This window comes from Panthera uncia, chromosome A2 (assembly GCF_023721935.1).
Source record: "Panthera uncia isolate 11264 chromosome A2, Puncia_PCG_1.0, whole genome shotgun sequence".
NCBI classification, from domain to species: domain Eukaryota; kingdom Metazoa; phylum Chordata; class Mammalia; order Carnivora; family Felidae; genus Panthera; species Panthera uncia.
In genome coordinates this window covers 126106615-126130927 of record NC_064816.1, presented here as the reverse complement: position 1 = coordinate 126130927, position 24313 = coordinate 126106615, and the positions used below count along the sequence as shown (strand labels likewise).

The 24313-nt window shown below is 38.5% G+C and overlaps 1 protein-coding gene across 2 annotated transcripts; it reads right to left on the bottom strand.

Moving 5' to 3' along the window:
* Positions 1–697: 697 nt before the first annotated feature.
* On the bottom strand, positions 698–23162 carry IFRD1 (interferon related developmental regulator 1). 2 transcript variants are annotated; one of them, XM_049641710.1, is made up of 12 exons: positions 22800–23162; positions 18919–19023; positions 18681–18765; positions 17772–17896; positions 15787–15944; positions 13049–13099; positions 12789–12967; positions 12594–12702; positions 8149–8283; positions 3982–4110; positions 3490–3585; positions 698–1480 (listed from the first exon to the last, which is right to left on the bottom strand). In XM_049641710.1, exons 1-12 carry the CDS (start codon positions 22888–22890, stop codon positions 1391–1393), a joined length of 1353 nt encoding a protein of 450 aa, XP_049497667.1. In that variant the 5' UTR covers positions 22891–23162; the 3' UTR covers positions 698–1390. The 2 variants fall into 2 exon arrangements, with proteins under 2 accessions (XP_049497667.1, XP_049497668.1); XM_049641711.1 differs by lacking the exon at positions 22800–23162 and adding an exon at positions 21943–22776.
* Between the last annotated feature and the right edge of the window lie 1151 nt (positions 23163–24313).

Genomic DNA, 24313 nt, shown 5'->3' with positions numbered 1-24313 from the left:
TATTACTTAGAAATCTGAAACCAAGGCCCTAGGAAAAACACCAAAGGCTGAAACGGCCCCTGTGAAATGGAAAAGGATGGAGCAGGGAGCTAACTTTCCCCCTTACAATCCCTGAGGTACCATTCAACTATGTATATACATCATCTTAATAAAAATTTTTATTTAAAAATAGTATACACATATGAAATTGAAAATTTACGGGCGATAACTACTTGCAATCGTTTTTCCAGGATTCTGACCTACTTGGGAGCACAAGAAGGTGGCAACAGCGAACTCCGGTTCTGGATTCCGAGGCAGTTTTCCTCTGCACCAAAACCGAGAGATGGGACTCACGCTTGCCGCAGCTACAGGGACTCTACAGGCCAGATAATACGGTTTCAACAAGAAGCTACATCACACGTCCCAGTTGTTGAGAATGTCGGGGAGGAAGAGCCCTGGTTTGGGAAGAACACCTTCACGGATCTGGGCTCTTCTCTTGTGTACAGGTTACCCCCCCTGAAGCCTCTTATTACTGTTTTCTGCACTAAACCCAAACAAATCAGTAACTAGAATCCCAATGAGGTGCTAAGTATTATTCTACAGTGATATACCCAATGACATTGCTACATTCTTTCATCTATCTTCATGCTTCCAAATATACAAGTGAGTTTTGTCTCTCTCCCCCTATCTAGGTTGGTTATTTTGAACTTTGTACCTCAAACCCATAAATGTTTCTTCTACTAGAAAAGAAGCACTTTTAGTGTGAAAAGATCTTTATTTCAAAATGTAAGACTATAGCAGGTAAAATGTGTTACTGCCCTCAGAGGTCAAGGTTGGCAGCCTTTCTGGCATATGCTGAACTCCTCGTGAACTCCCACTAGCTTTGGTCTCAAAGACCAAATGGCCTTTCAGAGTAGCTCTAAGGTCTCATGCTTCGTCAACCCCAGTGACAGAACTAAAATGATTAGGTCCCATTTAATAATTAAAATATAGCAGAATTCTAAAAGAATTAGCTCCCAAAATTGTATCCAAAACTCACTTGTCTAGTATATTAAGTACTTTGTATATTTACAACATTTTAATCAATATTTTTGGACAACTACAGTATAAGAAATTTAAACTTGGGTGATAGGTTTCCTCATTATGAAATCAAGTACAGTAACATATTTTTGCTCTTCATAAATAGAAATGACCAAACATTACAAATACTTTATTTATGTTTACTGATTATATTTACAGAGAATATTCAATAACCAGAACTCACCATTTGCAATATTGTACATTAAATTATAACCCCTGCTACAAAAGCCATCTATGTTAACCCAAGATAAAAACTATCTCTAGTTTAAATACATTAGAAATTACCAAAAAAAAAAAAAAAATTAGAAAGTGATCTTCAAGTGCCGAAAATCTAGAAGAATTCTCCAACATCTGCTCTCTTATCTCGACATTTGCTTCGAGCTTTTGTTCGAGCTTTGAAGGCTGCAGAATTATACAGATGCTGAAATGAAGGAAAGGAAAATACAAGTGAATCACTAAAGCTTAAAATATTCTTGTATTTTAACATTTTAAAATCATAACATTTTAAAATCATAAAAATGTTGTCAAATGTGTGTGTAATAGCTACATGCCTTCATTCATTACTGGAAACAATTACAAATGATACAATAACTTTAGAAGGTATTTGGCAGTACATATCAAAGAGTCATAATCCAGCCCTGTATTCCCATGTAAAGATTTCGTCCAAGAAGGGATTCAAAAGAGAAATATATGTAAAGATATTAATATTAAAATACCTAATCATCAATTATGTGGCTATAAAAATGATTAACTATAGTCTATAAAAATATAGTTAAGCACTTCCCACCCACTAGTATGGCTATAAAACAAAAAAAGCCAGAATAAAAAGTGTTGATAAGGATACAGAAATTGGAACTCTCATACACTACTGGTGGGAATGCAAAATGGTTGTCATTGTAGAAAACAGTTGGGCAGTTCCTTACAAAGTTAAACACGAAACTACCCTATGACCCAGCAACTCCACTCCTATGTATATACCTAAAAGAACTGAGAACAGGTCCTCTAACAAAAACATGTACACAAATGTTCACAGTAGCACTATTCACAATGGCCAAAAAGCAGAAACAAGCTAAAAGTTTATCAACTGATAAACGGATAATCACGTGGTGTATCCATATGATGGAGTGTTTTTCAGCCACAAAAAGTACTAAAACACTGGGACATGCTAGAATATGGATGAACATTGGTAACATGAGGCTGAATGAAAAAAGTCACACAAAAGGTCACGTTTTAGGAATCTATTTACATGAAATATCCAGAATAGGTAAATGCATGGAGACAGAAAGCATATATCAGTGGTTGCCAGCAGCTTGGGGGGGTGGGGAAGAATGAGAAGGGAATGTTTAATGGATATAAGTTTCCTTTTGTGGTGATGAAAATATTTTGAAACTAAACAGAGATGACAGTTGCACAACATTGTTGAGTATACTAAATGCCCTGCATTGTACACTTCATTTTTTTAATGTTTATTTATTTTGAGAGTGAGAGACAAAGAGAGAGAGAGAGAATGCACACATGAATAGGGAAGGGGCAGAGGGAGAGACAGAATCCCAAGCAGGCTCCACAGGGTCAGCACAGAGCCCGACGCGGGGCTCAAATTCATGAAAGTGTGAGATCATGACCTGAGCTGAAATCAAGTTAGACACTTAACCAACTGAGCCACCCAGGCGCCCCAGTGAATTCTACACTTTAAAATAGTTTATTTTAGGTTATGTGAATTTCACCTCAATAAAAACATAAAAATATAATTAAGGATTTTGGAAATGTTAAGTGAAATTACATTAATTAGTATTTAATGTTACAAACTCTCTGAGCACATGTTTTCTCAGCTTGCAAAATGAATCTGGTACTTACTAAGTAGGCTTAGTTATCTGATACAAAAGACACTGTGTACTGACTCATAACTATAAAAAGTTAACAGAATAAAAGAAATCAAGAAAGGAAAATAATTTCTGTGCTAATAGGATTATAGATAAAAATTATTCATTATAACTCCCGATACTCTAAATAAAGTGTCTACAATTTTAATAAAACGTCTACAATTTTTTTTTTTTAATTTTTTTTTCAATGTTTTTTATTTATTTTTGGGACAGAGAGAGACAGAGCATGAACGGGGGAGGGGCAGAGAGAGAGGGAGACACAGAATCGGAAACAGGCTCCAGGCTCTGAGCCATCAGCCCAGAGCCCGACGCGGGGCTCGAACTCACGGACCGCGAGATCGTGACCCGGCCGAAGTCGGAGGCTTAACCGACTGCGCCACCCAGGCGCCCCAACGTCTACAATTTTAATACAGCTATTCTGTGTCTGAAACATCATAAAGCACTACAAGCCCATAGACTCCGCTAAATACCTATCACCTGGTATAATCAAAGCCTCGGTCTACTTTTCTTTGATGCACTGAGTTCTGATGAAAACAAAAACAAAACCTACCCTTTCAAAACGTGAAATCTTCATGGTTTTAAGTGTTGCAGCATCAAGCATCACTGGGGGTCCAAGTTCAAATACATTACGAAGGAATTCATTTGACTTCGGTAAAACAGAAAGGTAAATAAAATCAGGCTCATTATCAAATATCAGCTCTTTTTTACTACATAAAGTGAAATCTGATTAATAGAAGTTATGTGGAGCTTACAAATAAGTACTTGGGTCACTTATTTTCCTCTCTTTATGAGACTAAGTTGTTTCCAATGCCTCGAATCCAAGAAAGTTACATAAGCAAAAGTCGTCTACAAAACTTACAGATGCTCCACCAAAAAGTTGCCTACTTATCAATTCTACTTTAAAAAAAATAAATGCAGCTCTGTACCATGCTGAAAGCATCTCCATATCCAACTAACTTCAAAAGCTCATTAAGTGAACTACATTCCAAAATGCTCCCTAATTTAAAAACAAACATACAGAAAAGAGGTCACTCACACTCACCTGCAAATGGTACTGCATTCCTGAACCAAGAACTTCCTTAAAGGTGTCATAGGTATGTTTTTTGACCCAGCAATCAATATACATACGTTCAGGACCAAATTTAACAGTTTCTGTTGGAAAATCCCGTTCCTAGCCAACAGAAGAACCAAAAATTTTAAGAGGAATGAAGATGGCTTCACAAGATCCTACAGAAACACAATTTCTAAACAGACACATTTACAAGTAAACAATATGGTTTAAACTGCTAACTCCGATACCTCCACCCCTGAGATGTGAACAGACTAGCAAGTATTATCCTAATATAAGGGTACAGAAGTTGTCTATTTATAGTAGACTTGAAGGCACAACCAAGTTCGGATAAATACTATTGGCAAAACCACAGTGTTGTGAATGTCTTTAAATTTCAGTAACACTCAACAAACTTGAAGAAAAAAATCAGGTATCTATATTGGTCTACAAATACAGGGTGAGGTGGGGAGAGAGGAGAAGGATGCTGCAAGACAAGTCAGAAGACAAGATGCCCCCACACACCAGGAGTGAAACTGAGAAGAAGCGGGGGTCAACGGAAGGAAGGGAAGATAAATGGAACTGACATAACAGACCAACCAAAAAGTAGAGTACCAGCAACAAGAGGGCTCCAAGGGTCTCAGAGCAGACTTACTAAAAAAATGAGAGGTTAACAAATGGAGTTTAAGACTTCAGAGATGGAACGATTTTTCCAGAAGACAATTTCTAAAGTACAATCATGAGTGGGAATCTAGCGAATCAAGGAAATAAAGGAAATGGAAGTAAAGATCATTGAAACAAATACAGGAAAGGGCCCTCCAAATGTAGAGAGGAGTCACCCAGAACAGGGGCAGAACTTGGGATGAAAAAAAACTGGCTGCTCCATTCTTTAATGAATCATGATTATGAAAGAGTAACTAGGAAGAGAGCAGCTGATCACCACAGGGACAGAACAAAGGAGATGGAACTTGACCACTTCAATCAGCTCCCCGACATCTACCTAGCCCCCTTCCTTCTCAGCAGACACATTATATAATGTGATAGAAAAGAACATGAAATCTAGACTTACATGGGTGTGCCATTCACTGGCTTGTCATTTTGGCAACTAATTTAACCCCTTTGGGTCTGTTCCCTTGCCTGTAAAGTGGAGCCTTCAATACCTATACCACAGAGTTATGAGAAGTGTTAAGATAAAGCATGTTTGTGAAGCACAAACTGCCTGGTCTGTCACAACAACTGAAAAAACACCCAACAGGGTTCTACTATTTCAGCCGTTCTTATTTCAGAAACACTGAGACACCAGGAAAGAGCTCTGTCTAAACTCATCTGCATCATAACCTATTCCTCTCCTAAATCTCTCCGATTCAAGGCAAATCATACTCCTTACATCATACTCTCAATCTATCATCATACCCTCAAACTAAAATTATAAACTTGTATTTTCAAATGCTCCCTTCTCCACTGGTTCCTTCTCCCATAAAGGGAGTATCTAAAACACCCAGCATCTAAAACAAAACAAAACAACAAAACCCTCCCACAATCCAGTGATGGACCCTTTCCCCTTCCAGTTACAGCCACGTTTTTAAAAAGAACAGTCAAATGGGGCGCCTGGGTGGCTCAGTCGGTTAAGCGGCCGACTTCGGCTCAGGTCATGATCTCGCGGTCCATGAGTTCAACCCCCACGTCAGGCTCTGTGCTGACAGCTCAGAGCCTGGAGCCTGTTTCAGATTCTGTGTCTCCCTCTCTCTGACCCTCCCCCATTCATGCTCTCTCTCTGTCTCAAAAATAAATAAACGTTAAAAAAAAAAAAAAAAAAAAAAAAAGAACAGTCAAAACACAACATCTCCACTGCTTCACTTTCCAATCCCCTTCAGTCAAGCTTTCCTGACATCCTTCTACTGAAGCTGCTCTTATAAAGGTCACCCACCAATGACCGAATTGACAAATCCAATGGACACTTCCTTCACTCTCTCTCACTTGACCTATCTGCAGCATGTGGCCCTGTTGATGGCACAGTACAATGGGTTCAAATTCCAGCTGTGCTACTTACTGTTCTTTCTGCCTTTGGTCTCCATTTTTCCTTAAAAAAATAACTGTGTTGCTTAAGTGTTATAATGGAACAGAAATAAGAAAACTTTATATCAAGGCACCTAACGTATTAAATGCTTGCTGATTAAGAAATACATGAGCTTAAAGAAAGATTTTCAGATGAAAAGAAAGGATGGGCAGCAACAAGCACACCTAAAATGGAGAACTCTCCTCTATGGCAGTTTAATCAGCTTCATTGAAAAGATCCATCAAGGAAGCAGGGTCCTTCAGAGAAAGCTGGGTTCCAGTGAAAGTTAAGAAACAAGAACACTTAGCAAGGCTGTGAGGACAGACCTTTCTTCAGCAGGTACACTGAAGCAGAGCTGGAGAAGAGGGAACCCAGGCAAAGGGCAGGGGAGGAAGGGAAATCCTGAGGTGGAGAGGGGAGGGTGGAGAAGGCCTAAGGGGAGAGCACTGCAGGGAAGAATTATGAGGCAAAGAAAGGGCTTTCACTTGTAGGAGGTGCTGGGCAGGGGTTGGGGCACACGAGAGGCCTGTGAAGGCTGGTGTGCACTGTGATCTGGCTTGTGTCTTAGGACAATCAGTGCTGCGTGCTGTGGCTGCTCAGGTCGAGGGGCTTGTCAACAGGGTCTGCTCAGATCCTGCTGAGCCTTAAAATCTTTGATCCAGAAAGGATGCATCAAGACAGAAAATCTAACATCAGGTCTAATCCAGAAAACATAGAACACTCCATTATCTTATCTTTGGCGGTGACATTATCCAAATAGAGGAGTAGTTTGTAGTTATTCAAGAAAATGCCTTGCTTAATTTGGGGACACCACCACACTAAAATTGTAAGATCAAAAGGATCAATTTTTAATATAGATGTCTGCTCAAGCTTGGGGGCTTTTATTTTTCAGATTCTAAAAACCAGAGTAAATATAAAATATTACGGGGCGCCTGGGTGGCGCAGTCGGTTAAGCGTCCGACTTCAGCCAGGTCACGGTCTCGCGGTCCGTGAGTTCGAGCCCCGCGTCAGGCTCCGGGCTGATGGCTCGGAGCCTGGAGCCTGTTTCCGATTCTGTGTCTCCCTCTCTCTCTGCCCCTCCCCCGTTCATGCTCTGTCTCTCTCTGTCCCAAAAAATAAAATAAAAAACGTTGAAAAAAAAAAATTTAAAAAAAAAAAAAAAAATTTTACTATAATGTAATTAGAGTTAGCATTAACTGGAATGCATAGATCCCTGAAGATCTCTATACTAATTTATACCCTAAGTTTTACTTGGATTAAAATGAACAAAGTTCTTAAGCAGGCTATGCATGAGAATCACTGGATTATTTCAAAACTGGACCTGAATGGGATCTTAGCATCTTTACTTTTTTTAATTACCATTCTAAATTTTCATATACACGCCAGGTTGAAGACTCTGGTGACACACTTATTCTTAAATGAGCTGCCCTATTGGATAGTAAGAACCTGAGATATTTATCCTTTATGTGCAAGAAATATTTCTTACCTGGTCAAACCAAAAAAAAAGGAATAAAAGAAAATGTTAATGACTTTGGTATTCTCCACAGTAAAACTGCCCTTAACCTGCAGTTCCTTTTAACTGTGCCTTCTAATCGAATCCCTGAAGGTTTCCAAATCAATTTATTTGCCAGGTAGATTGAAACAGGTTAGAAGACTGTAGAAGGTACTCAAGTATCAGATGATTTTACAACATTACTTAAATGCTGGGTTTTGTTATTTCAGTTTTTAGCACCTAGGCTTCCTAGGGAGAATACAAAGGTCTTTGCTTAAAAGTACTGACGGGTAGGCAATAATTCACTATTCACAGAGAACGCTGTACTAAATATGTATGTGCTAAGCACCACTGTTTAAATGATGACAAGTACAACAAAGGGAAATACACTTTGTATTTTTTAAACTAAGAAAAAAGTAGCTTTATGCATCAAAATGAAATTTGCCTTTGTTTAAAAAATATATATATGTTTTAAAAATACCCTCCAGGCTTAAAATGAGGAAACTATTTTGATCAAAGGTGAAGTTCAACCAACAAAATGACCCTATTGCCAAGTTTAGCCTAAAACAATCTCATTCAAAATGAGTAGGCATTGTAGCATTGAGAGACCTACCTCCACTGCCCTCAGGATGTCTCTGAACACGGACCGCTGCTTTCTCTTGTCCACTTTGGCACGGTGCTTGTTTCCATCTGTAGCCAAAGCCCTAAGCATCTGAGTCAAAGACTCCATGTCTTCATAAAAAAAGTCCTGGTCAGGAAAAACAATTTTAGTTTGTTATTGGGTTCCTTTCCCCCGCCACCACCACCCCAACCTTTCCTAGCGCTAACAAAGAACAGTCCACTTTGGAAATCACCCAGCAGTGGTAAAAGGAGCACCACACATCTTGGAGCTCTTTAGAGATCTTGGCACACAGGCACACATTCACACATTTATAGCATCGTGCGAAAATTTTAATCCAGAAATGGTGACTACAAGATGATACACTACCACTAACCAATTAACATTCCCCTCCCAACTATATCCAGATACAGTCAACAAATACTTATTGTGTTCCTACCGTATTCAAGACATTCCTGGGATTTCAAAGTTCAGTGGAAGTCAGATACCACAAATATCAACACAGCTTCTATCCTTTGGCTCTTCAGTCCCCAAAGCACACAATCCCAGAATTCCAAATATTCTTATTCCCAAAGTACAAGCTATCAGTAATGCTTAAAACACCTAATTTTTTACTCTTCATTTTTCAAATAAGCAAGCATTTAACTCAGGTGTACACCTCATGTACTTAAGTTACTCAAGCTAAGAAGATATTTTAATCCCTTCTGAAGAGAAGCCACAAAACGTACTACTATTTGCTACTGCCCTGATTTGACTGTGAGTTTCCTTGTTATAGTTTAACAATGGCTATACTTTTAAGAAGTACCTTTGAGTGTTTTTATTTGCTATGTACATTTTATAAACACATTAAAAAATGATTCAAAGTTATTTAGCTGACCAAAATTAGAGCAGACACTTAGAGAAGCCAGAAAGTAAACAATCTCCAGTTCCACTTATTAATGGCTGTTTAATATTTTTTGCATTAGCTATAATAATCATTTAACTTGTTCTATTAAAATAAGTAGATCTTATTCTGGATATTCTTCAAATTGTATATATAATTGTTTAAGCTCAAAAAGCATAAATGCAATTTCTTTTAAAGTCTAAAATGAAAAAGATTATTAAACTGGTAGAGATTTTATTATTTAAAATTTATTATTACTGGTGGAAAATTACAACTGATACCCCAACTTTTAAGTACATATTTTCTTATCGTCAATATTTTAGAGATTGTGTATTATTAACTATTTCAACAAGTTTTCTTCAAATGTTCCAAATCAACCTCCTATGTCTGAGTAACTGGAACAATACCTTAAGATTTGCATCTAGAAAATCTACTACCAAAGCTGATGAGGTTTTATTAAAACAGATGAAAGTCATGTTTATATCTCTATGTATATAAATTCCAATGAATGTGATGCTTTCATAAAGTTTTACTTGTAGAAACAAGTACATTTCAGACACTGGAAGTTTCCTACTCATTTCACTGGCTACTCATTCTGTTATAGTATTCTCAAAGAAAAATGTATGGAAAACCTTACAATACATATAGGAAAATAAACGAAATTAAGAAAACTCTAGATATTAACTTAACTTGTTTTAAGAACTGAGAACCACTGCTAGTCTGACCCACCGGGGACATTCGGCTATGTTCAGGGACATTTTTGGTTGTCATACCTGAGGAAGGAGCAGTTGCTACGGGCATCTAATGAGTAGAGGCCAGAGATGTTGCTAAACATCCTAAAATGCACAGGACCGCACCCGTACCCTCTTCCCAACAGAAAATTACACAGCCCAACCTACCAACCATACAGACGTTAAGAAATCCCAGTTATCGATCTCTGCAACCGATAAAACTCAATCTAGTTACAGTATCAATCACTGAGTTCAATATAGTACTAACTTGGAAAAAACAAATGTTATATATTGTAGGGAAATGTCTCCAAAACATTTGGGCATTAAAAAGAAAGAAAATATAAAATAAAAACAGTCCATAAATAGCATCCGAAAGCCAACTTATTGGGGCTTAGGGTAAGTATATAGTAAACTATATATCCAGGGACAAATGAAAATTGGACTCTTGGGGTACAAATAAACACTTTAACTCCTATCAAATATAAAAAGAAAATAGCAGAATCATGATCACACAAGGGTGTGTGTCTGTTTCTCTCCTGAAGCACTTCCTTTGTCAGGTTAAGCAGGGTATAAAAATGGGAGAATCAAGGAAGGTCTATGCTATATTTTGGTATGTCTTCCAGGGTCAGCATGTTATTTGGCTCCCAAGATCTGTAACTCTGCCTAGTGAACAGTCTCGGTCTTATTGTAAGTTATCCTAGAGAGCTCCTAAAAGGCCACTACTAGACCACTGCCAGAGAGGGGAAGTAATACTCAGTTTAATCAAGAGTTAACAGTAATAGCTACCACTTATACTGTACCTATCGTGTTCTCAACAACCTTATGAGGTAATTACTATTTTATTCTGCATTTCAAAGATACTGATACTGAAGCATAGAGAAGTTGCCCAAATTATCCAACTAGTAAGGGTAGAAAAGAGATCTGAACCTGGGAGTGTGGCTCCAGAGCACACACCTACCTATGTGGTTACAGAGCAAATATGCATAATAAACTAGAGAGAGAGCTCTCACGATTTCTAATTCGCCATGGAAACTTACATTAGCAAAGGCTCTGAATATTTCCATGCCATGCATTTGCTACTAAAACCACAATTTAAATCAGCCTATGTATTCATCAACACTGGGTTTAATTTTTTGAACGCCCTACATCTACTCCTACCCAATACCACAAACTCACTTTCAAAAAGCTTACTTAACAAAAATAGCAAACAAAACACTAGGTTCTATTCTGTAACTCAGTTCATTTTTGTCCTTAGATAGGGACTTATCCAAACATGTTTAATCTGACCTGAGTTCTAGCTCTATCTCCTACAATTTATCAAACCCGGAGAACAAAGAAGATATGTGAGTAATAAGAAATGTATGTTTACACAATTATTTTAAAAAATCCAACATGTATAATTTAAATTGTATTATTACTTTACTTTTAAGATACACTTCAAAGGAAAAAGCAAAGAAATTACCATTTATAGCCAGTAGAGTAAAAGAAAATTAAAAAACTGGGACATCTGGCTTCTATGCCTTGAGGTTAAGGAGCCATTAAGTAGCTCAATAAAATTAAATTGATTGCTAAGCTTGAGTCCAATTTCTCCTAAGTACATTCATTCGCTGACAGCATTAATAGCTTCTTTCCATTCTACCTGCTAGCTTTCAAAAAAGAAAAAAAAAGGCAGGGGGAGGTTAGAGGAAGCCTAACAAAGACACTTCCTAGATAGAAGTTTTAAGAGCCTAAAACATTGTTTTGGGTTTTTTTCCAGTTTATTTTTATTTATATTTTGAGAGAGAGAGAGAAAGAAAGCAAGTGGGGGAGAGGCAGAGAGAGAAAGACAGAATCTAAAGCAGGCTCTGCACTGTCCGTGCAGAGCCCGATGCAGGGCTCAAACACACAAACCATGAGTGCAAGATCCGAACTGAAATCAAGGTTAGATGCTTAACCAATTGAGCTACCCAGGCGCTCCAAGCCTCAACATTATTTTTAAACATAGGACTAGAATGAAATGTGAAGAACAAAGGCGACAGAGATATTATTAATCCTATTTGGAATTATTCACTATTAAACAACACATTTAATTCCAGAAAAGGTTTCATTCCAGAAGTATAGTTGTTGTCTTTACATTAAAGAGCACCTAGTAAGTAACCAAAGGTTCACAACAGGGGATACAAACTAGGGTGCCAAACATCCCAGTTAGCCAGAGACGAGAGGTTTCCTGGAACACAGGGCTGTTAATGCTAACCTTAGAACAGTATCAGGCAATCCAGTAAAGCTGGTCACCTATCACAAAATACCTTTGAGAGCCAAATTGAGTAACAACATGACAAGCAGACAGTGGATGGGGAGCTACAAAGCACATGTCCCAGTCTAAAGGTCCATGCTTGTTTCCAGCTTTGGCTTAGAGAAGTTAAACAACAATGATTAAATTTATCTGATCCCAAACCTATGTTGACTTAGTATTTCATCCACTTGCCTGACATTTATTATAAGGCATCCATGCCTGAATCACCTGGATGTGTCCCGTGCCTGAGAAATCCAAGCAGTTCCAAACAGATTGTAGTAAACAACTTTCTCCATGGTAACAGTGCCCCTAAACTTGAGTTCTATAGACAGCAAGGGTAAGTGCAATAACGCTCAAATGTTGCTCTACCAACCCCTACTGGTTTATGCTCTTAAAACTTGTATCATCACTGCCAAGAAGCAGGGCAATCAATCACTTGGTTTTCAAGCTGGTCATACTCCGAAGTTATCATCTAACTCTTAATTATGAAGATAATGATAGAATCACAGTCCTTGTGATATAATATTTTTTTCTCTATTCATCAAATACTTACACTCTCCATCCCTCTGGCCAATTCAAACATAAGTGCCAAAGATTCACCAGCAGCTATTCTCATGTTTACATCATCAGAAGACAGGAGGCTTGGAAGTTTATGGAAATGCCTAAAAAACAGTTAGTCATTACTATGTGAACACAGCCAATCATGTCAATGTATGTTTTCATAAAATATGAAACAAAGAATACATACATCTCAAGCTTTTTCTTCACTTCACTGATCGGGCATATGGTCAACAATAATGTCCATGCGAGAAGCGAGCTGATGTGAAGCACTGTATTAGGGGTGCTGCAAATAACATTAGTGTCTTTCTCTTTGAGGTAGGACTTGGTGAAGACATTTTCCAAACATTCCAGAGTTGAATACAGCTCCTAATGTATAAGAACATTAAATAAGGTAACCATCTTAAATTTGAAATGAGCAAATAACTGGGTCAAAGGTTTTCTACTTACAGTAATGTCATCTGTAGCAATAAAACAGCAAACACCAAAGCAAGTTGCACACTAAAAAAAAAAGTAAATATAGACATTAATGTTTGTAATTTTCTTACTATTTCTGTATCTTCCTGCTTTTATAATTCAATGTGAAAATTTTCTTAACTACATGACTATAATGTTCCCAAGCAGAGTATAAAAAGAGAGAATATAGAATCAAGAGTTAAGGGAAGTGGATTTCAGCTCAAACTATGCTACCAAACTGAGAGTATGGTTAAGTTCTTCTCTTTCTCTCAGTTCTTCCATTAATCCAGCAGATAGTTTTCAAACTTCCAACTCCAACTCAAAGAAAGAGATGAAGTTTGCACATTGGAGATTAAGAAGCCTACTCTACTAAAAACGTTTAAAATACATTAAGTTTGTTACAAGGCTTTTAAAACCATTTATGTTCATTTGTTTTTACATAGACTCTACTATGAAAACTTCCAAAAGAAATCATTTTTCCAGAAATAAGCACAGTAGGAGCAGAAATCTCCTCCAGTTTAATAACTCTCCTTGAACTTCCGCTTAAAGAAGGATCTCATTAATCCAGATCCCATTGTTTTCCAAGTATACTGAAAAGCGGTCAGGAATCCTGTAACTGCCTTTTGTTAAGGGGGAAAAAGGAACGATATAGGACTACAAAGGTAAAGTTACTTAATAAAATGGACTCGGAAGACAAAACATATGCAACCATGTGCTTGTAGCATAAATGGGAGCCATTAATTTTCAGAACACTGCTCTAACAGATCATATGAAAACAATTTATGACTTATGACATTTTATTATTGTCCACTTCCCTTTTCTCCACGTTTTCATTAAAATTCTCATGTTGTTCCAAGTGCCACTAAAGCATTAAGTCTTTAAAGTCACCATTCGCACACCCAGGTTTCAGTTAGTTTGGATCTGGTAGCATAAGGACACTTGCGGCATTGATCTGCTTTGTGTCACTATTTTATTTTCATTATTTCACCCTGGTAAAAATTGGACATTGCTAAAGTTAAAAAGTAATCTAGGTATTATTCTCAGTAACAAAAACTTTCAATCTGTAATCCCTTGTCCTGAGCAAGCAGCACAGGCCAAGCCCCATCTCTCCTTTCGCTGCCTCAAAGAGAAAAAAGGTATATTAACAATTAGAACTGCCTACATCCCTCTGCTAATATAAGAACTGTCAAGGAATTTTTTAATTCACGGCAACCATCAAGCATATTTTTTAAAAAAATGACAACAAACTCATGCATGATGAAAATTAAGACATCGCTACAAGTACCCACCTAACAGGGTTTTCTGTCAAACATTTCAAAAACACCTCTCCAGTCCTGCATGACTTAAAAGTTGCATGAAACTACCCAAAAAGGGGGCAAAGAATGTCAACAGCATAAGCTTGTATAGCCATTTTGGGATCACTAAATGCTAGAGAGCAGAGATTCCTAGGAAGTCACCAAAATTCGATTTCTTTGCCTCTGGGGGAAACAGCCTCACTATACCCGGCTTCCATACAGCTGGTAGACCAAGGAACTGGCCGCTAAAGGGATATGCTCTGGCCTGAGCATATGTCCTCTTTTTCCCCTTCCAGCTACCATAGCTGCCATATGGAGGACCTAAAGGTAGGGCAGAGCCACAGGGTGGATGGATAACCAGGGTCTCTGACTACTTACTTACACAGTGACATGAGCAAGAAACTTTTATTAAGCCACCAAGATTTCAGGGTTTATCTGATATAAAGATCAATGTCAATTACTTTAAGTAATATTAAAGAGAAAGCTTGAAAACTCACTCTTAAAAGTATTAAAAACTTGAACTGGTTCTCGTTAGGAAAACAGCTTACGATTCAAATCTACTAAGATTAAATTCTTATGATGCATTAAGATTCTTAAGATCCATTAAGATCCAAATCTACTTTCTAAACTCAGAAAGATGTTTGTGATAATCACTTAAGCATACCAAAAACAAACAAACAAAAAAACAATTTGAAGTCAACTGTTATAAGTGATAAATTTCAAACAATTAGAGAATGAAAGTTTTTCAAACCCCAAAACTAGATGAGGATCTCACAAGTTACAGATTCCTACATCAACCCAAATCCACCCATGGAAATAGAGCATTCAGCTTTTCACAAGGACTTGTCGGCCACACCAAGCCAATTTTTTTAACACCTATTACATTTCTTAAGAGTAAAAAACAACCACCCAACAAACACTGTTAGATCACTTCTTTAAGTTCCAACCAAAAAACATTTTTTTAATGTTTTATTATTTAATGTTTTATTCTTGAGAGAGAGCACAAGCAAGAGCAGAGGAGGGATAGAGAGAGAGGGGAACAGAAGAATCGAAGCAGGCTCTGCACTGACAGCAGCCAGCCCGATGTGGGGCTCAAACCCAAGTCGAGGTCAGACACTCAACAAACTAAGCCATGCAGGCACCCCTCAAAATTACTCTTCAATCATCCTAAGTAACCCAATAGAGTATTCCCTATTAGTGTATGACCTTCAATTTCAAAGGTGTAGAAATCTATCTGGGCTATTCTATGGCATCAAAGAAAATTTAAGAAAACAATTGTTATGCTAAGTCTGTTCACTCAAACTAAAAGACAAATGAAAATAAAATGTTAATTACAAACCTGCTAGTTTAAAAAATCTAACTTTCCTAGATCATTCATCAGAGTCACTGGCTGTCACGCCTAGATAAATTTATAAACTAAAAAAATCACATACTTACAGTTTGCCTAGCCTGGATACTAGCTGTTCCATCACAAATTATTTTCTTTAGGATTGGTCCAAGAGTTTTCAAAACTTCTTCACTTTCGATCCCAGGGCCCAACTGAATACACAGAACAGATGCTAGTGCCGCAGCCGCACGCTGCTCATCACTCTTACCTACAGAAAAAACAACGGTGCAACCGTGAAAAAAATGACTTTGAGAAGACTACCTTATTAAGACAGCCATTTCCCAAATCTGTACAATTCCAGAATATCATCTACCATTTACAAAACCCATAGTACGTTCCAAGTTTTGACCTGAGCAGCACCCTAGTGAGCTCAAACTCTGGGAACAGACCTCACTCAAATCCTATATCCACACCACTTACTAGCCAAATGACTTATTCTCAAAACATATTTCGTCAGCAGTAAAATGGAGATCAATATCTATCTTAAGCAAGTACTATAACAAAACGTGTTCTGTTTTACAAAATAACGTGTTTCAGCTGATTTGACCTTCCAAACCTTTCATGTACTCACAGAACTGTGCTCAGGTAGCCTCTGCATTAATCTCTGAAGCATTTCAGATGTACACAGCCCGTGAGAAAGCCTAAACCTTCAGGGTCCCCCCTGCCCCATCCCAATTTTTTAAAAATAAACAAGGTTAAAACCATACAAAAACTACAGACACCAAAGGGTTTGGGCAGATTTTAAATGCAAATTACTACCTGCCAAACAAAAAAATTATAAAATAAGCAGACTGGAATGGAATTTTTAGAAGTCATCTAATCCAACTATCATAGGAAAATAGTTTCAATGTAAACACCTCTATAAAAGCCTTTGTAACATCTCAGAAAAGCGGGCTCTGCTATCAACTATACCACTAAGAAGTTATATAACCTTAGACCAATCTCCCATTTCCTAGGCCTTTATTCTGTACAATGAGAGAGGTGGAATGGATGAAAGGTTTCCAAATACCCATTCATTGACAAAGCTTTCACGTAAGGTAAAATGAGAAAAACAAAGACATAAAGCTAATAAAGCTCACTCAATTTAAAAAAGCATGTGGGCTTCCCACATTCTGGTGCTAAAAATATTTTGTTAACAAAGAGATAATGATGAAGAGTCATTATCCTCACAATGTCCTCACTTGGCAAAATAATTAAGCTGGCAGCCCCAAGTCTTTTTAATTTTGGTGGTTCCTAAAGCTGAAGTCTTGGTGATACTAGATTTCATCTTTAATGTCTCTCTTCATTTTTTTTTTTTTTAATTTTTTTTTTTAACGTTTATTTATTTTTGAGACAGAGAGAGACAGAGCATGAACGGGGGAGGGGCAGAGAGAGAGGGAGACACAGAATCGGAAACAGGCTCCAGGCTCTGAGCCATCAGCCCAGAGCCTGACACGGGGCTCGAACTCACGGACCGCGAGATCGTGACCTGAGCCGAAGTCGGACGCTTAATGACTGAGCCACCCAGGCGCCCCTCTCTTCATTCTTAAAAGTTCTAGGATTACAACAATATGAATTCCAGAATCTCTACTACAAAGTTCTAGAATTCAAATATCCCAAGGAATATCCTAAAAATGATGTCATCTGCAGGTATGATTGATGTTTTAAGTGCATGCAAGGGAAAATGAGCTACGTGATTATAATACTTTTTTAATTTCAGAAAGATGAAGTGGGATGTTTTTTTTAATAATGGCTTTTGTTGACATCTGACACAAGCTTTCAAGACTTTCTTCTTTGAGAATGGCAATCACTTCTTGCAATACAAAAAAAGGATGACAATCCACCACAATCCTAGTGTTAAGCTGTCTATTACATAAATAAAAACAAAGTTTCTAACAAGTCTCATTTTGAATTTGAATAAGCATAGTGTGTATTCCTTGACACCTAAAGTTAAAAGAGTGAGCCAGTTTTCTATTTCCATTAACAAAGGTTACTGCCAAGAGGTGGCAAATTCCTTTTTAGTTCTGTGACTCTGACTCAAAAATAAGGACAGTACCTTTTTTCAGGCAGCGTTCAATGCTGTCAGTCAAAGTCATTCTTCTTTCCAGAATAAATTCATAAAGCATTTTTGAAGCCAGTGCATTTTTAATACCTTCAAGAGCTGCCTGCCTGGTCTTCGCACTATTTAAAACAAAATCAAAGATCCAGCTGGAGTGTACCATAGGTCAATGACTTACAAAAACTCCACTAGTCCCCTCTACATTTCTATTGACAGACTTGTAAATCATTTTCTTATGTAATTGTCATCAAGCTCTAAGCATTTTTCAATAATTTAATTTTCATACAAAATTCATCTTATTACACAAAGATGTTAAGCTGCTTTATAGACCATTTTTCTGCTTATTCATCTAATAACCACAAGTTTAAATGACCATATAATATTTTATAGTTTCAATGTGCAAGACATGTTCTCTTGTAGTACATATTTAAGTAAAGTCACACTTTTTTTTTCTTTTAACACTTTTATTACAAAAGTCTAGAGTTCATGTTTGCATCTCCAGGGCTTTTTAATTCTGTGTGTTGTAAGTCAACTTTAGAACTACTATGAAATAAGAAAATTTAGCTTTGCTATTTTTCATGTAGGCAACAAAATTAGTGGACAAGAGGCTTAAAGCCAGGTTTAGCTGTTCTTTCAAGCTGAAAATTAACTGTTAATCCAATGAATCCATTTCAATTATAATCAAATACAGTTATGTGCTATTATGCTAGTATAATGACTAATCCGAGTCCATCTAAAGTCTACTGGTATGTTCCTATCCACATTAGAAGTCCAAAGGAACAAAAAACATTAAAACATCCAAAGTAAACAAATCAAGATCAGAGAAGTTCAGAGAAGTGGATACAATATACACGGTGGCTGGCCAGAATCCCTGACATAGAAAGAACAGTTTCCAGTAGTTCCTACCTCTTATCCAGGGTCAGGTCAATGAATCCCTTCAATTTGTACTCTACGTCTTCTTGAGTTCCTTCCTCATCAAGGACTTCTGGTCCTAAGAAATAATATAAACTAACCATTGCAATTTAAGTTAAAAAAAAAAAAAAAAAGCAGATGGGGAACGGTGATAGTATGCTTTAGCTATAAGAATTCTTCCACCTAAAACATCCTTTATCTAAAGTTTCAAATTTAAATTTAAAACTCATACCATCTTCAGCAAAGCTGGAAGGATCGCTGTAACCACTGCAATGGCTCATTGTTTCAATCGATGCATCCTCATCACTAAAAGGTTGAACATTTCGATGCTGGCCACCTATTAGGTAAAAGAGGGTCAAAGGAGATGACTGTGTTGCCATATATACAAATATTTAAGTTGGGAATTTTAAAATTTACTTAGGAAAAATCCATTAATAAAAACCCAACCTTACTTAGGTGAAGAGATGATTATACTACAAAAAACATACTAAAATATTCCTAAAATAAGTCAATTCACCTGTTTTTCAGACCACCAACTGTTTACAATCTACATCAATTTCAGAAATGTCAAAATCTGGTATTATGGACGAAAAAACTATTTCCAAACATGACATTAAATCATGAAGACGATGAAAATAGATCCAGATAGAGTATGAGATCATAGATCATAAGAATAAGAAAAGTGTATTTTTCAAGGAGAATGACTGAGCTTAGTGAACAAATATGACAGTAAACAAACATGGTAAATGGATTAATTTTTAGGTTACCTGCCACATGAGGAAGAATTAAGACATTAAGGGATGGTAGTTTTAAAGAAAACAAGTTAAGAGGGAAAAACAGAAGTAAAATAGAAATTTTGGTATTTAATATAAAAGCCTGTTATATAGTTCACCTCTAAATAAAGGTTAACATATCCAACACTTTAAAAATATCAGGGCTGTTACTAGAAAAATCTTTTTTAAAACTAGGATCTCTCCTCAAATTAACTTAAAAAAAAAATAAATCCATAGTTAAGTGGGGTTTTTTTGGCAGGAATTTGATATTAATAAAAGTACTGCCCAATCATGAATTACACTGAGCAGTGAATCAAACTACATCCCAAATTCTGCCCCCAAAATGACTCTAAGTCACCTGATTTCTTTGAGCCCAAGTTCCCTTATCAGTAAAGACTGCACCAAACATCACCAGGTGCATATGTTCAAGAAATTTACCACCTTAAGAAAAGTTGTTGTTGTTGTTGTTGTTTAAATCCTCTCTGACTAAAACTGCTAAATTTAGGGTTTTTTCTAGAGTTTTTTTTTTTTTAATCAGAACAGAGATTTGCCTGATTTTTAAATCAGTATAAAGTGGCAAGCGGCCTTCAAATTTGCTTGCTATCCCAAAGGAATAAACTTTGCCAATCAAAGTAGGAAAGCATAAAGAATAAGCAGTGAAGCCAAGATACCACAACATATTAATCAGAGTCCTTACGGCAGGAATAAACAAACACATAAACAAGGATCTATGACATCATTCTCTATTTCTGGATCTATCTTCATTGTCTTCATGATGTGAAGTCATGGCTATGGTTGAGAGTCATCTGAATAATACTAACATTTATTCAACAATTCGTATTTTTTTCCTTTTCATATTCAGTCTATTTCTAAACTGCCAAGAAACGTATTCTATACAACATTTACCCCGCTCTTTCTCTAAGTTTCAATCAGTTTCCAAGACTCCAGGGAAAGAGAAGTTAAAGAAAAACCAAGAAAAAGAACCATGTATGAATGCCTGATATCTAGATCAAACTCACCCACCTTGTGTTCCCAAGTAATTTTAATTAAGTAGCACTCTAGACACATATAGTCCTTATTTCTTAGGGGGCTGACTTACAAGGTTTTGTTCTTTCACCAAAAAAAATGCTCTCTTCAAATTAAGTGCTATAACTAGTATGCATACTTGTCAATTTTATCAGCTTCCTAGAACTTTGCATGAACTTAGAATTTAAATGGGCAACCAATTAAAGTGATAGAAAAGTTGGTTATCTTTTAGTTGTACATGTTAAAATCTCATCTGAATCCCATCTCTTCTAGGTGTCATTTAAAAATACCAATAAGTAAGTGGCTTATAAATTAGTACAAGTTTGTGACAACTTTTTATCTCTTCTATTCGATTATTATTTATTCACTTGAGTAATACATTCACATGGAATCAAATTAAGGTTTTAAAAAAGTAAATCCCACCTGCATACTCCATTTATCAGAGGTGAGCACAGTTAACAAGTTCTAGAGTAAATTTCCAAAGACATTCAAAACATGTACAGTTTTATAAACTAATCAAATAATTCTTTTCCACTTACTTAAACATGCTAAAATTCAGTGTTTAAATATACTTTTTTTTTCCTGAAAATAATCAGGCTGATTAAAGATCAGGAAAGAGCCTAGAGGTAAAATTTGGAAGGCAATCCTCCACTGCCACTTGAGGTTATTCTGCTAGTACCACGAAGAAAGGAAGCTTAGACAGGAAGTTTCACAGGGAAAAAAAGGTTTGTTTACGATTCAAGGAAGCCATTAGTAACATCGTTACAAATTTTAAATGACTTTGGCTTGCAGCTCTGCACCATTTATTCCATCAACAAAAGTCAAGCTTAAAGGAGAATAAACTAAGAGCCTTCCAGACAGAATTGATTTACTTCAGAGGAGGAAAAGGTTAACAACAGAAAAGTACAGAGGTATCCTCAACTGACACAGAGCAATCATATGCCACACCAAACTAATTTTGTACTTTACATCTTGATCAAAAATGAATTTCACGACTATCGAAGGGATACAATCAAAATAAAGAGCGATATGAAGAAAAAAATTGCACTTATAACAATCCATTCCTATTGTCAATTATTAAATGTTTAATACATGAACACGAGTTTTCGTGCTGCTATAAATCCTATATGAAAGCGCTTTAAATGCTAGTTTCCAATCATCCTTCTTGTTAACAAGAAAACTGGGCTATTCAGTAATGAACAAAGGCGTATCATTCTGTGGGTCGGATTTGCAACTCTGTTGACAAATACATAACGGCTGGTAGTTCCGATGGGATAATGTCTGAGAATATTCCAGTATTTAACTTCAAAATCTCCATCAAAAAATTGACTTCACCCAATTTAACTTAATACTCGATTTGAGTTTAGTGGTGTCTCGTAGGACTTTCCGCTTTGAAGTCCTTTATTCTTACCCCTATAGTTACTAGCACAGAATCATTAATTCATTGAAGCACCTACCCATTCAGGAAAAGCTTCAACTTTGCTGTGAGAACACAAAAACCCAAACTTTTGGCCAACTGCAATCAGAGCTCCTCGCCACCCCGCCTATTCCGGCCTCAGAGCACAGAACCTATAGAACGCAGCACAAAGGAGAACGCGACTTCTGCCCCGGGGAGGAGGTCGCCTGGACCGTCTGGCCACAAGAGGAGGAGGGGGCTCGGGATTTCTGCAGGTGCCAGTCAGGGGTAGGAATAGAGCCTAGGCTGGGACAGTGGCCCCAAGCCTCCTACGCCTGCGCCCAGCCAGATGGACACGCGGGATGCCCAGGAAGGCAGCGGAACGGGATGCCACACGTGCGCCTCTGCGTCACGTCGGCCCCACAGCTCAAGGTCCAGGCCTCGTGACGCAAGAACCCGCCGGCCAAACCCGCCGGACGTTTAGCATTCCCGAGAACTCCATGTTGGAGTCTGGGGGTCAAAGACGACCACTGACAGCCCAGACGCAAATCCTAACTCGACCCCACCCTCCGTCAGGGCGAGCTCTGAAGAGCAAGCACCAGCTTCTGAAAACAGTGCCTCTCCCGCCCAGCAACCCTTCACCCCCGACTCCGACCCACTCTCAGACCCTAGGACCTATTCGCCCCCCTCCCCGCCCCCACGGCCGGTGCCTAAGAGTTCGGCTCGAAAGCCAGATCCAAATCGCGCGAGGTACTGTCGCCAGGGCATGCTGGGAATTGTAGTTCGCCAGCCAACGAAAGCGCCCAGCCAACACAAATGTCTAAAGGGAAGGAACTACAAATCCCAGGCTGCCCAAGGATAAGAGACTCGCTAGTCCGGCCGGCAACTGGGATGCCGGCGACGGGGATACCCCCTTACCTGCTGTCGCCGCCGTCGCTGCAGCTGCCCCTGAGCCGCTGCCACCACTGCCACCGCGGTGGGGAGTATTCCGCTTCTTATTCTTCGGCATCGTGGGACGCCCGGTGCCGCCTAAACTCAGGGCTTAGCAAAGATCAGCCGATGGAGCTGCACTTTTTACTCGTGCGTCTGTGTGGAAGGCGGCTAAGAGGCGAGTCTTCAGCTAACAACAGAGGCGAGAAGCGGCGGGGGTAAGAGTGGGCGGTGGCAGCAGCAGAAATCCCGGTGAAGAGCTGTGATCGGAAACGATACATGTTTCTCTCTAGCGCGGGAGCTAAGGCGGGGCGGGCTGGGCCACGACGCCTTAAGTAGCAAGACCGCCGCCTGTCGTCACCATATGTGGGCAGGACTCGAACACCCAGTAACCAATCCGTATAGATCTCCCGACCAGAGTCCTACCTCCGGCGGCTGACGGATCCTGACTACCAATCCCATGTCGCAAGTCTTCCGGCAGCGCCCAGGGAGTGACTCTTAGCTACCGCACTTAATTCTGGGAAATGTAGTAGGCCTTTGGGGCCGGGGAGGGGTTGGCCTTCTGTCTCCTCCCAACGGGCTTGCCTCCCACCTCATGACCCCTCCCCTGCTTCCCAGCAGCCCCGCCTTGGAAGAGACTGAGTTGATCGTGGGTGATGAGCAATGCAGGGAGTATGCATGATGACGACGGCCAGCTTCCAACTGGGAGCTACGGAATCAGCTTAGCTCATCTTTCTCCAGAGGCTGGAGTTCTTCTGTTTAACCTTTACCCTGCTTCTCTGCAGTCTCGCTCGGGCACAGCCATACCCCTGCTCGAGAACACCCCCAAGGTTTTAGTTGTTGGATTCGTTTAGCGATCACCAATATCTATCATTGAGCTGTGGTTCAGGGCTGTGTGCACCTCCAAAAAAAGGTGTGCTTTAATTTACTTAGTCGTGTAGTTTGTGTATTTCTCCTATTACAGACTAGAAAGATCTGGCGATTCAGTGTCGCAGGAGTCGTATTTCTACACAAGAATGTGTCGTTTAACAATTATACCTGCCGGGTCAGTCTGGTTTCTGAGAATTTAACAGATGGTAAAACAAACATAAACTATAAATACCAATATTGCAGTGTTTTTTTATTTTCCAAGGTGCTCCTAGATATGTCTTCCTTGTTACATTTGTTATTTATTTAGGACCTGTTATTAGTTGTCATGCTTATGACAGACCGAACTCACTGACTCACCTCAATATAGGTGACTCATCCCCCACTGCACCTCTCCTGAGCTCCTCTTATTTTCAACTGCCTGTAGCACATTTCCACCGGAATGTTCCACCTGCACCTCAATCCAGTATCACTAAAACAAGAACTGTTTCCCTCTTCCTGTCTGCCCTTTGTGTGTTCACAGTACTACTATCCTCCCATATGTCCAAAGTAAAAACTCAACTTCAGGGGCGCCTGGGTGGCTCAGTCAGTTGAGCCGCCGACTCCGGCTCAGGTCATGATCTCGCGGTCCGTGA